The 13343-nt window shown below is 35.2% G+C and overlaps 1 protein-coding gene across 1 annotated transcript; it reads left to right on the top strand.

The window, feature by feature from the left end:
• Nucleotides 1–3474: 3474 nt before the first annotated feature.
• LOC109237589 lies at nucleotides 3475–9141 on the top strand. The gene is made up of 9 exons (XM_019403906.1): nucleotides 3475–3827; nucleotides 4661–4969; nucleotides 5621–5716; nucleotides 5821–5938; nucleotides 6312–7671; nucleotides 7771–7936; nucleotides 8010–8174; nucleotides 8270–8422; nucleotides 8672–9141. The coding sequence occupies exons 1-9, from the start codon at nucleotides 3762–3764 to the stop codon at nucleotides 8870–8872; spliced, it is 2634 nt and encodes an 877-aa protein (XP_019259451.1). The 5' UTR covers nucleotides 3475–3761; the 3' UTR covers nucleotides 8873–9141.
• Nucleotides 9142–13343: the final 4202 nt, after the last annotated feature.

Consider the following 13343-nt stretch of genomic DNA (forward strand, 5'->3'; position numbering starts at 1 on the left):
GAATAAATTCAACGTTATTTATTAAGATTTGACTTTAGGCCATAAATTTAATCAAGTCACCCCTGCATAGTGATCACGCCCAACTATGCCTCATAAAAAGGACTAAGCGGTCATTGCAAATATAATCCGGTTTACAAGCCCGGAGTCAAATCCCACAGAGAACTAAGGCTTGGATACAGTTGTTGACTATTACTAAGAAGATAAGCTCGAACAATTCCTAAGTTATAAATATTAAGATTCTTATATCTAATTAACTAAATAATTAAAGTAGTAGATTAACAACTAAAGATACTACGGGTTGGAGAAACGACTAAGGAGATCTAGAGTTATAATTTCCCCAATTGCCGGAATCCTTCTCTACCGATCATGAGCGCTCTGAGTGTCGTAATTCTCTCCTGAGTAACTACCAATTTACTAGACATATTCCCCCGAATTACGCTAGCTGGCATTAAGTACAACTCACTCGGATCGCACCAAGGTTTTATCCCTAATCCCATCTTTAAACCCTCCGTATTGATCCCTCATATACGTTAGGAATGATGTTGTTCAACAACTAACTAAATATGCACTCTCTCCCGAGTAATACATACTAAATAGACACAGTCAAGTGAGAGCTCTTCAACCAACCACAATAAACACGTAGTTGAACAAGTAGAGAAATCCAACGGCTCAATTATATAAAAACATAACAAGAATTTATCCTAAAAAAGGTTCTATCAAAACCCTAAATAACAAATTAGCTATTCATAATAGTATGTAAAACTACAATACTAGAATTCATAACCAATAATAGAAATAGAGAAAGAAAGAGGGAAAAATGTGGAGTTGAATCCTTCTCCTTACCTATTGCTTGCTGCAATGTCATATATAAGTACATCTCCAAAATGATCTGTGAGAGATTAAAACCAGCAGTGAACCATATAGTGTCAGACAGTCAATCAGCTTTTGCTCAGGGTAGATCTATGATGCATAATGTGCTAATTTATCATGACCTGCTAAGACACTACAATAGGAAAACATCCCCAAGATGCCTAATGAAGATAGATCTTAGGAAAACTTATGATATGGTGAGTTGGGAATTTTTGGAGGAAGCGTTGATAGGCTTTGGGTTCCCTGACAGATTTATACAGTGGATTATGGTATGTGTGACTACCACTATGTTCACAGTAAAGATAAATGGAGAAGGACATGGTTATTTTGCAGGAAAGAGAGGATTGAGACAGGGAGATCCAATCTCTCCATTGCTATTTTTTTTAGTTATGGAATACGTCTCTAGAACTTTGAAGACCATTAGCAGGCTGCCTGATTTCAGATTTCATCCTATGTGTAAGGAGTTGCAGCTGACACATCTCATCTTTGCAGATGATCTGATGATTTTCTGTAAAGGGAATGAGAAGTCAGTGAATAAAGTCATGGAAGCTTTAGGTCACTTCAGCAAAGCCTCAGGCTTGATTGCCAATATGGAAAAATCCAGCATGTTTCTAGCTGGAGTAGAAGAAGGAGTCAGAGATATGTTGCTGACAAAAACAGGATTTGCACTGGGCACATTTCCTATCAGGTATCTAGGCTTGCCATTATCACCAAGGAAATGGAATAAGATAGATTGTCACATGCTGATAAGGAAAACCACACATAGGATAACTGTCACATATTACACACAGTTGTCTTATGCAGGAAGATTACAAATTGTCAATGCAGTGCTTTTCTCTATACATAGTTTCTGGGGAGCTGTTTTTATTTTACCCCAAAGTGTGCTAAAAGAGGTTGATAAAATATGTAGAGATTATCTGTGGGGGAAGATTGAGGGTTAGAAGAAAGTAGCACTGATTGCATGGGAGAAAGTCTGCTGTCCAAAGAAGTTAGGAGGATTGAATGTGAAAGGATGTAAAATATGGAATATAGCATCAGTAGGAAAGTTATTATGGCAATTGGTAATGAACAAAGAGTCCCTTTGGGTTCGATGGGTTCATGGTGTATATATGAAAGCTGATAGGAATATTTGGACTCATAGTCCTCCTATTGATAGTAGTTGGTATTGGAGGAAGCTAAACTCCTTAAAAGGAGAGATGCAAGGATGGTACTCACAAGGCAGATATAGCCTAACTCCAGGAAGCAACTACTCTATAACTAGAAGTTATCTTGCTATGATAAACCAACAACCGCAACTAGAGACAGCAGACTTGGTATGGACTGCTGTGGCTCTACCTAGACACAGATTTATCATGTGACTGGAAATTCAAGGGAGACTACTTACCAAAGACAGACTAATAGGGATGCAAATCCCTGTGGAAAACATAAATTGTATCTTGTATGAAGCAGAGCAGCTGGAAACAAAGGAACATCTATTTGTTGACTGTGACTGGATCAAAGCAGTTAGACAAGAGATCAATCAGTGGATAGGACAATCAGTACATGATGGAGATTTCAAGTTGATGCTGGAAATGATTAAAAGAAAGCACTGGAAGCAATTCAAGAAAGAGGTGATAACAGAAGTCAATGGAGCAGTGATATACCACACTTGGAGAGCTCGGAATCTTAAAATTTTTCAAGGCAAAAATGTACATAGATTAGAGGTAGTAACACAAATCAAGAGGGAAATTACAGAGAGAGTAGATCATATGAGGTTATCAAAGAAAGCTTATAGTGTAGGAGCTTTATACAAAGTATACTGTGTAATTAGATTGTGGAGTTGGGGGCCTTGATCTGTGGTCAGGTTAAGGTTGCCCTATAAGTGTAATTGTTTTGATGTTAATGGTAATTTTACATTATTACCAAAAAAAAAAAAATCCTTCTCCTCCTTGCTCCTAGTGTGTTCTTGCCTCCCTAAAGTCTTCTATCCTTTCAAAGTGGTGTTTTAGGATGTATTTATATGACCTAGGGTTGATGAGGGGTGAAAGTTTTCAATCCAACATCGGATAGGAGAGCTGGAGGGCGCGTCAACTTTCGTGCATCGCGCGAACTTGGACGCGGACTCAGTTTTTGCAATTTTCCAGTTCGCGAAGCGATCCGTGTCTTCGCTTCGCTTCGCTGTTTTGTGCCTTCATTTTTCTCCTTTTTTGCGTCCATTTTCGTGCCACGCACGAAATTGGACGAGCTCCCAATTCTTTCTTTATCTCTTCTTTTTGTGTCGAATTGTCATCTTTTGATCATTTATCATCCAAACTCGTTCCTACACATAAGAAACACATAATGAGTATATTTCACTTCGAAAATCACGTAAACTCCCGCGACTCACACAAGAATTAATATGCAAATATACTAAAAAAATATGCACTTTTCATCATTTATCACATGGCTATTTATTAACCAACCCCATGCAAAATTTAAAGAAAAATAACAAATATTAATAACAATTTATCTAAATTAGTAGTAATTACATAAAATCACTAAACCTCCGGGTAAATTAATGGTTATTTTTGCCTCCAAAAAAAACCAAGAAAAATAATTTCCATAATCAAACCTTTCTTTCTTTCTCTCTTTTGGAAAAACGAAGGAGAGAAGAAGTGTTTGTCCCATGACGATTTTGGAATAGCCAATTCTTCATTCGGCTCTAGAGCCATCGTCCTTTTTTTTTGCTCTGCACTTCACATAATTCTCTTTTTTCCAATTTCCCACATCTAATTATTTTTTTTAATTGAATTTCTTTTGCCAAAACATAAATTTTGGTTATAGGAATTTGAAAGTTTAAACGTTAATTCTTTTGTTCTTCTTCCTTCCTTTTCAAACCTTTTTCCAAAAACTTCTAATTATTTGTTGGAAAAATGGCAATTGGTGTATTCTGTGGTGTGGTTCCTTTCATATTCCGCAGGAGGCCTTCTGAGTTTAAGGTATTTTCTTCTATTTCTTTCATTTCTTGTTTACCTAATTTTTTCCATATAATTTCTAATATCATTAAAACATGTTTGTTAAAACGTTGAATTGACGTAAAGTTTCTGCATTTGTACATGAGAATCCTTATCATATGAAAAGAAAAAAAAAGAAGTAAAAATTCAGCATTTTCATTTTTCTATTGTTCCATGCAAACATTAACGTGGCAATTTTCTTCCCATTTTATTGGATATCATTAAAGGACCTCTTTCGCAATCTTTTTTTCAAAACCATGTTTCGGTTTTCTGGGGTTGTCGCCGTCTTGACACGAGTTCAAGCTGTAAAAACAGCCTTTCATAAAAACGTAAGGTAAACTTGAGTATAACAGACTTAATGTGGTTAGGGCTCTTCCTTGCGCATAGCGGTAACTTTGTGCACCGAGGTGTTCTTATATACTTAAGAAAAACCACCTCAAAAAGTTTCATCAAATCAAATGAAGTCTTCATCAATTTTTTTTACATGAAAAAAAAAAAAAAAACTCATTCACATTGAACTTTAACATATCAATGATATTCCTGTTATAGAAGGGGACCCTAGAGCAATTAATGGTTAAGTTGTCTTCGTGTGACTTATAGGTCATGGTTTCGAGCGTTAATTGTCTCCGTATGACCTATAGGTCGCAGGTTCGAGCCGTGAAATCAGTCGTTGATGCTTGCATCAGGGTAGGCTGCCTACATTAAGACCTTTCCCCAGATCCCACATGAATGCGGGATGCTTTATGCACCGGACTTCCCTCTTAGTCATATTCCTGTTATAAAATAGCATGCTAACAGAAGTTAACAATATTTTTCAGGAAGAAGAGACACGTAAGACAAGGAGATTACATACTAGAGTAATAAAGAAATTACCTTCTATATTAGTATCAAGAAAATATAAAGCAACCAAAGGTTCCAAAGTACGCAATTCATGTGGGGTGAAAACACCAAAAGCTGCAACTTTGCACAATTCAAGTGTGGCAAAAACAACAAAAAGTCCAACTTTTCACAATTCATATGGAGTAGCCAGCAACTTCAGAATAATGACAGATATAAGAAACAAGATCCTCTCCTTAAGAGACTTGCTTGATCTTTCTCCTTGTGATGGCTCTGAATCTGCAAATGAGGTATTTCTTCAGTTACTTTATCTTCAAGGATGTATTTAGTTTTAAGTTATGTATACTGCCGAAGGGGAGCCTTGGAGCAACGGTGAAGTTGTTTCTGTGTGACCTATAGGTCACGGGTTCCGAGTCATGGAATCAGTCATTGATGCTTGCATCAGGGTAGGCTACCTACATCACACCCCTTGGGGTGCGGCTCTTCCCTGGACCCTATATGAACGCGGGATGCTTCGTTCAGCGGGCTGCCCTAAGTTATATATACAGCCTTACGTCGTCACGTCAATTTTATCTATCGTAGCACATAACCTGTCTTATTTTCAAGGTTACAAATCTGACATTTTAAGGAGACTTACCTAAAGATATTCTTTGGGTGACCTGATAACATAAAAGATTTCTTGCACTGACGGTGTATATGACTTAAACTCTTTATTTACACACATTACTTTGCATTAAATATAAAATTACACTATGAGGATATTTTAACTTATCATAGCAGGTAACAAGCCTCATACTGCAAGCTACTAATTTCGTTTCTTATGGACGGTTACCTGTACTTAAATGATCTAATAGTGTAAAAATTCTTTTATGTTGTCAGTGTATAGAACAGAACGAGAAGAGTCTCTTTTAACTTTTCTGTTTTGGGCATGTTTCCTACAGCTGTTGATATCAACTCTGAGAGATCTACATAAACTGTATCCTTCAATCAACCCGAATTTTTCATTGGCAAAAATTGATGGAACAGCAATACATGAGGTTGTTTACTCCCAAAGTTGATCATTTTCAGTATATGTAGTACTATTTTTTTAAGCAAAACACAACTACTGTGCTAACCAAAGTTTCCCTAGCTAATTTTTCAGAAAGTGCGATGCTTTTGTGATATATTGAAATCAATCGGGCAACTGTGGACTGGAAATGATGAGTGGATGATCAAATGCAAAGAGAACTCACACAGTAAACTAAATGATTTTGAATATGGTATGATCATATCTGTAGTTTAATACTCCCTCCGTCCCAAACAGATGATACTCTTCGGATTTCGAGAGTCAACTTCTTAACTTTGACTATGAATTCGAACATAGAATCGTTAAGTTTTTTAAAATAAAATTAATATATTTGGAAACTACATAAAAAGTACTATAAGTCAGAATAATTAACAATTCAAGATATTTAAAAGGTATATGAAAAAGTCGTGGTCAAAAAACAACTTGTTTGACTCTCGAAATCCGAAAAGCATCATCCTTTTTGAGATGAAGGAAGTATTATATAGTGATATATTTTCTATTTTTCATCTTTTTCTCTTCGATATATGAGAGTCATAATTAATGATTTTTTTCTATTTCCAATTTAGTATCGGCATTGCTCGAAGATATTATTAAGCTAGCTAGTGAAAGGATAATACAAATGACGGATGAGGATGAGGATGAGGATGACGATGAGGATGAGCATGAGGACGATTACGAGGATATTGAGGATGATCAAACCAGAGATAGAAGTCCTTCACCTGATGCGTTTGAGGATGATCAGACCACAGAAAGAAGTCCTTCACCTGATGCATTTGAGAGAGATTTTTCCGAGTCTTATTCAAGCAACAATACTTCTCTTTCGAGCTCTCCAACTTCAATCCTCCCCGAAATAATAACCAATGCTTCAAAGAAGAATGCAAAGGCTTCTATCGCCGCGCCTCTTCGCCTATCACTCAAAGTCCAAGCAGTTGGAAAGAAGAATCCAATTGAGGTAAAGCACCTGTCATTCCACATGTTTCCCAATGTAAATCAGGATTCAAATATAGAAGCAAAGCAAGATTTTGAATATAGTCAGGATTGTGAAATAGTGGACTTGCCAGAGATTCTACTGACTAACCTGGAGAATTTATCAGAAAATAGTGGAATATATTGGACTGGTGCATCAAATGGTCAACCCGTGCAAGCTCGTGTTACATTTGATGTGCTTTTACCTCCATCTTCAATTTCTAAGTTGCAATCAAATGTAGCAGAACAGGCAGCAGTGCCACCTTCTCCATATATATTATCACCAAATATTGTAGAATCACAGGGACAAACAACACCTGCACCCGATTCCACGCCCTCACCAAAGAGCGAGGAATCAACACCATCGTCACCAGCAGCCCAACCTACTACATCAGGAAACGGTGTAACACCTCCACCTCCACCTCCACCTCCACCTCCTGCCATTACATCAAAAAATAGAGCAGTGCCTCCCCCTCCGTTGCCGCCTCCCAGGAAATCAGAAATAGTACATTCATCTCCACCTCCACTTTCACCTCACAAAGTAGTAAGGGGTATGGTAACCTCACATCCACTTCCACCAAGGGCATCAAATGGAGCAACGCCAGCACCACCTTCGCCGAAGCCAATTGGAAAGGTAGCTGCACCTCCACCACCACCAATGCCAATGGGAAAGAGAGCTACACCTCCACCATCACCACCTCCACCAATGCCAATGAAAAAGGGAGGTGCACCACCACCACCACCACCAGTGTTTGCAGGTGCCAAAAATCTACGACTTAAGAAAGCAGCCACTAAACTGAAAAGATCATCCCAAATGGGAAATCTTTATCGATCTCTTAAAGGAAAAGTTGAAGGATCTAGTTTGGATGGGAAATCAAAAGGGGGAAAGGGAAAATTTAGCGCCGCCTCAAAAGGAGGTAAACCAGGAATGGCTGATGCATTAGCTGAGATGACAAAGAGGTAATTAATCTTCTCGAAATTTCAAATCATTATTTGGTAGGAGGCAACATTTTCTTCTGACATTGTTTATATTTTATAACTATAAATTATATCTCACAGGTCAGCATATTTCCAACAAATTGAAGAAGATGTTAAAAATCATGCAAAAACAATCATGGAGATGAAAAAGGCCATTGCTTCTTTCCATACATCAGATATGTCTGAGCTCATTAGATTCCACAATTATGTAGAGCTCCACCTTGAGAAACTAACAGACGAATCTCAGGTTCATCTACATTTCTTATTTCTACCACTACCATTTCAGGATGTCGTTGGCTTAAATTTTTTTTTTTGTACAGGTGCTAGCAAGATTTGAAGATTTTCCTTTTAAGAAGTTGGAAGCTTTGAGGACGGCAGCAACTCTCTATTCCAAGTTAGATTCAATAGTCTGTACTTTACAGAGTTGGCAACTGGCCTCACCTGTTAGCCAACATCTTGCTAGAGCTGAGAGGTACTTCAACAAGGTAGAAACTAAATCCCTGGACCTCAAACCTTCCCATGACTCACCTCCAATTTTAATTTCCCATTAACAGCTCTAACAAATAATTCTTTCATCTAGATAAAAGGAGATGTGGATTCTCTGGAAAGGACAAAAGATGAAGAATCCAAGAAACTAAAAACCCATAAAATCCATTTTGATTTCAGTATCCTTGTGCGCATCAAAGAATTGATGGTTGATGTTTCCTCAAACTGTATGGAACTGGCAATAAAGGTTAGCACAATGAAAATCACTCTTATATTAAATCTTGTAAATAACTGATACAATGTTTTGAATTTGAAATGTACTTTAAACATATTTCAATACGTCGATATGGAATGCATAGAGTAGACAGTCTACCCTAATTCATGCATTAGTGGCTGGTTCCACGGCTCGAACCCGTGACCTATAGGTCATACAGAGACAACTTTACCGTTGATTTGGTTAACAATTTTTTGAAATAATGCTGTAATGTCGAATCAGGAAAAGAGAGAAGCAACAGCAAAGGAAAAAGATGGAGCTGCAACAATAAATGAAGGGTGCAAAAAGGAATCAGCTCAACTGCTTTGGAAAGCCTTTCAGTTTGCATTCAGAGTGTATACTTTTGCTGGTGGGCATGATGAGAGAGCAGAAAAGTTGACAAAAGAATTGGCTGAAGAAATCGAGACAGGCCTTCATCGTTAGATAATTAGTTTCTGCCCCTTTTTTCCAAAACAAAAAGGAAACAAAAGAAAGTCACTATAGGCTGCAATATATTGGCATTGTTGATGTTATTCTTGGCAAGGGCCTTGTAAATGCTTCTTTGAGCTATGATTTTCATGCTTATATATATGCTAGGAGAGAATTGCTAGACAAGATAATCATTATTTGTATAGACTGAGCGGAGAATTGAGCTAAAATCTAGCTTTGCCCTACCATTGTTGATACATACAATATATATCACACCTTAGTGACTGGTTTTGTAGCATGTGTATAGTAGCAGACTGTCTATTCTTTCCTTGTCAAACCAAAAAGAAAAAAAAATACACATGTAACAACATATAGATTGCCTAGAGTCTAACTTCTATATACAGACATTATAACATTTATCTTATGTGGTATCAGTAACTTGGAAACAAGGCACACAATGCAGCTACAACAGGTTAAAATACATGGGCAGTCCGGTGTATAAAGTATCCCGCGTTCACGCAGAGTCCGGGGAAGGGCCGCACTCAAAGTGGTGTGATATAGATAGTATCAGAGGCGGACCTAGGATTTATAGACGGCGGGGCACCCTATCTTAATCCATACAGTTAACTCTTGCCATAGTGTATTTGATTGGTTATTTGGTTCTGCAATCTAGCGCAGTTCTCAAATGATTATATATGTTAATTTAGTTACATTATTCAACTTATATATACAAATTGATCATCCAATTAATTAACAGGTTTCAAGTTTGATTTAATCAAATTTTCTACTTCCAGAAGAGAATTGTACGTTTTACTTGCATTTTATAAATTATAGATTACATCCGTTCTAATGATAATACAAATAAATAACAAGATGAGTAAAGTTAAATATAACATCCCTTTGACAGAGAGTGTTCAAAAATGATGTGAATGAAATAGAAAGAGATAGAAAAGAATTAAAGGAAAAGGAAAAAGGAGCAAAAGAAGAACGAAGATTGTAGCTGAAGACACTACCGGTAAGAAATATAAGAAACAAGGTAAGGGAAAAGGTGAAAAATAATAAAAACAAAGAAATAACTCAGGAATTAAGGATGTACTGTTTCTCATACTCAAGTTGTACAAGAGTATACTATCTTCGAATTCAGAAAAGAAAAAAAAGAAGAAGAAAATGATCAGTTGCAGAAACCGGTTTCGAACCCAAGGCGTCAAAACAATGGAAGGCGCTTGAGCAGGCCACTCGACCAACGCTCCTGTCCAAACTTTTATGATTGAGGGTGCCAACTAAACTATTTAACGTGCTCAATGTATATACAAATATATACATAACAAATTTACAATGTTTTTGCCGAGGCTAACGGATTCGGGTGACCCCTCTACGCCCAATATAGCTCCGCCTCTGGATAGCATATCCTAATGCAAGCATTAGTGACTGCTTCCACGGCTCGAACCCGTGACCTATAGGTCACACGGGGACAACTTTACCATTGCTCCAAGACCCCGTTCAACATGTTAAAATACATGTAAAAAAAAATTAAATTGTCAGTGTATATAAGTTAACTTCGTATGTATGTCGTCTATTATTTTATACAGTATTATTAGCGGACACTCTTACGTTTGCTTTTGTCAAAAAATGATAGCTCAACATGGTTATGAATATACGATACATAGTTATTCCTTTCATTATCACCTGATTTCAACTTGCAAGCAAGAAATGCATATGATATCAGTAAAAAATTCAGACACATACTATTTTTTTTTCCTTCTTTTGATATTTGATTTTATCAGTCCTTCCAGAAATTTTTATATATGCCATCATTTTTAATAGTCAAAATGTGGTAGAACATGTCAACACATCACGTATTTCAAATTACCTAAGTGATTTTATGCATGCAAACAAAAGTAGAACTCAAGTCTAGAGCTAAAAGAAACAGGGAAAAGTAGTAAATTCATTTAAACAAAAAGACAAACACCTGATGGGCTTCACTTCAAAAATACCGATTGTGATTCTCTCGGGTAGCTTTTATCACAAATCTCCATATAACTCCATATTCGCATAGGGCCGCGCGTAAATTAGCTTAACGGGACAGGATATATAGCAACGGGGTTCGTCTACTGTTATAATTATTTGGCTCTTTGTTTACTTTCATCTTCAAGATTTAGCTTTCATCTGCGTCTTTTTTCATGTGGCAAACTTAACTCTGTGACGCAGTTACTATTTAAACTATTTTGACTGCGACTTATAATATTTTATTAAATTTTGAATGGGTAAAATTTATTTCAAAAAAATTTAAAAATAAATTGTTCAAGTTCACACTGAAAATTAGTTGGCTTAAACCTCCGAATTACGTCATATAAAATGGAAGGAAGGAAACATTATTTATGAAAGAAAAAAGATTTTACAAGAAAAACTAGTAAATTCACATTTTATTATATAACAGTAAAAGAAGAAAAAGAGTATTGTAGAAAAAGTAGAGGGAGTGATAATTCTTATTGATTTTGGGATGATTTACAATGGAATAAAACCCTCTATTTATAGGGAGAGAGTGACTTAGCCACCAAGTAATAAACCATATAATTTCTCTAAATATAGACATTCACCATAAATAAAATTTTATTTATAACACATTTGTTTTTTTTAATAAATATTCTCCTTATTTCAGTTATATCCACCTTTCTTCCTTATTTTTTTTCACCATTCTTCCTTCTTCTTTATTTTTTTTAACCTTTCTTCTTTATTTTTTAACTTCTTCTTCATTTTTTTAGCCTTTTTTCTTCAGTTCCCCTTATGGGTTTCCTTTGGAAAAATTTTCTCTCTTGTTTCCTCTGAAATGATTATTCTTTTTCTTGTTTTAGTCGTCTTTTATGTCTAACACAAATTGTTGAAAAAAATATCAATTTAAATCTTTTTAATAAACTCAACACCTTGTAGAGAATAAAGTTGAATCTCTTGAACATTCTTTATGTAATCTGGAATTAGAGAATATAATTGTTGGCTAACTAATTTTTATTTGCAAATTTTTTTTTATGTAATATAAGATGATTTTAAAGAAATGCAACACTATATACCTTATTTATATTTTTATTGTGCTATAAAGTGAATATAATTAAGGACTTATTCAATTGGAGTTGATTAGCATAAAGCACAATCACAACTAAACATAAAATTAACACATTATATTGAATACTGTTTTGGCCAAAACTCCAAAATTAATCAATCATCCGAGAGTAATACATTATGAATAAACTATATAAAAAACTTCGTACAAACCATAAGTTAATATAGTTAGACAAACGCACCTTTAAAGTCCAACATGGAATTTTAATATATAAGAGAATATAGTTCGGGGAGGTTTTGGGGACACAAAATAGTTTAAGTAGGTAATTGACAAAAAATAATAGACGCGCCTCTAAGAATGCAATGAAGGGTTTTTAATATGAAGGGCAACATAGTTCGGGGGGGAGTTGTGGGGACGGGGGGGGGTAGGATTGGGTACACCAAATAGTTTAAGTAGGAAACTGACAAAAACATGATAGTTTAGGAGGATTTAGGGTATTATAACTCAAAAAAAAAAAAGGTAAAAATTGTACATCCAAAATGTGAGATCCCCTTAAAACACCTATTTTTGTCATTAGAACAAGAGTTAAAACTATTTTACTCACCAACCTAGGGGTGTATATAGGGTCGGTACTATCAAATCAAACTAATTGTGTCGGGTTATTAAATTTAAAGACCAATCCAAACTAACAAAAGTCGGATTTTTTAATCTCGGTTTCTCGGATTTTTCGAATTTTTGGGTTTTTTAATTTTTTTCCTCATAAAATCTTCCTAGCACAAAATATAGAATTTATGCTCCAAATATTTATTTAATCATAATAAGACAGAACTATATAAGGTATTTTTAAAAAAAAAAATAACATAAAATATGAGATGACTCATGGCATTGTACTAAAATATTCAAAAATAAAATTAATAAAGTCGCATAAAATAAATATTATTATTAAGCTATAATGAAAATGGCCATAATAAGTACTACTATTTACATGACTAAATACTAAAAAATAAGTTATGCATTTATCTAAACCATGGAAAACCTAAAAAATAGATATCCAACACAATTGTCATTCCTAGTACAATAGAATTGAATGTCTTTTGTTAGTATTAGTATTGATTTGATTTTGGTTTGGGATTTGAGTTACTGACATTTATGGACTATAAAATTTATTGGAGCATTCAAAAATTATAAGTCCAAGTTTGAAATAATACGTTAAAAGATAAAACTATAAAAATGTTTAGGAAATATTCATAAACTATGCTACAATAAATATATTTTTTTGTATTAAATATATTAAAAGCTTTTATACAGGTAAAGTCGGGTTGGTTTGGTTTCGTTTGACTTTTTCTAGTTAAAACCAAACCAAACCAATTATGGTCGGGGTTTTTTCCCAACACCAAAACAAATTAAACCGAACCATCGTCGAGTTTTTTT

The sequence above is a fragment of the Nicotiana attenuata genome, unplaced genomic scaffold (assembly GCF_001879085.1).
Source record: "Nicotiana attenuata strain UT unplaced genomic scaffold, NIATTr2, whole genome shotgun sequence".
Lineage (NCBI taxonomy): Eukaryota > Viridiplantae > Streptophyta > Magnoliopsida > Solanales > Solanaceae > Nicotiana > Nicotiana attenuata.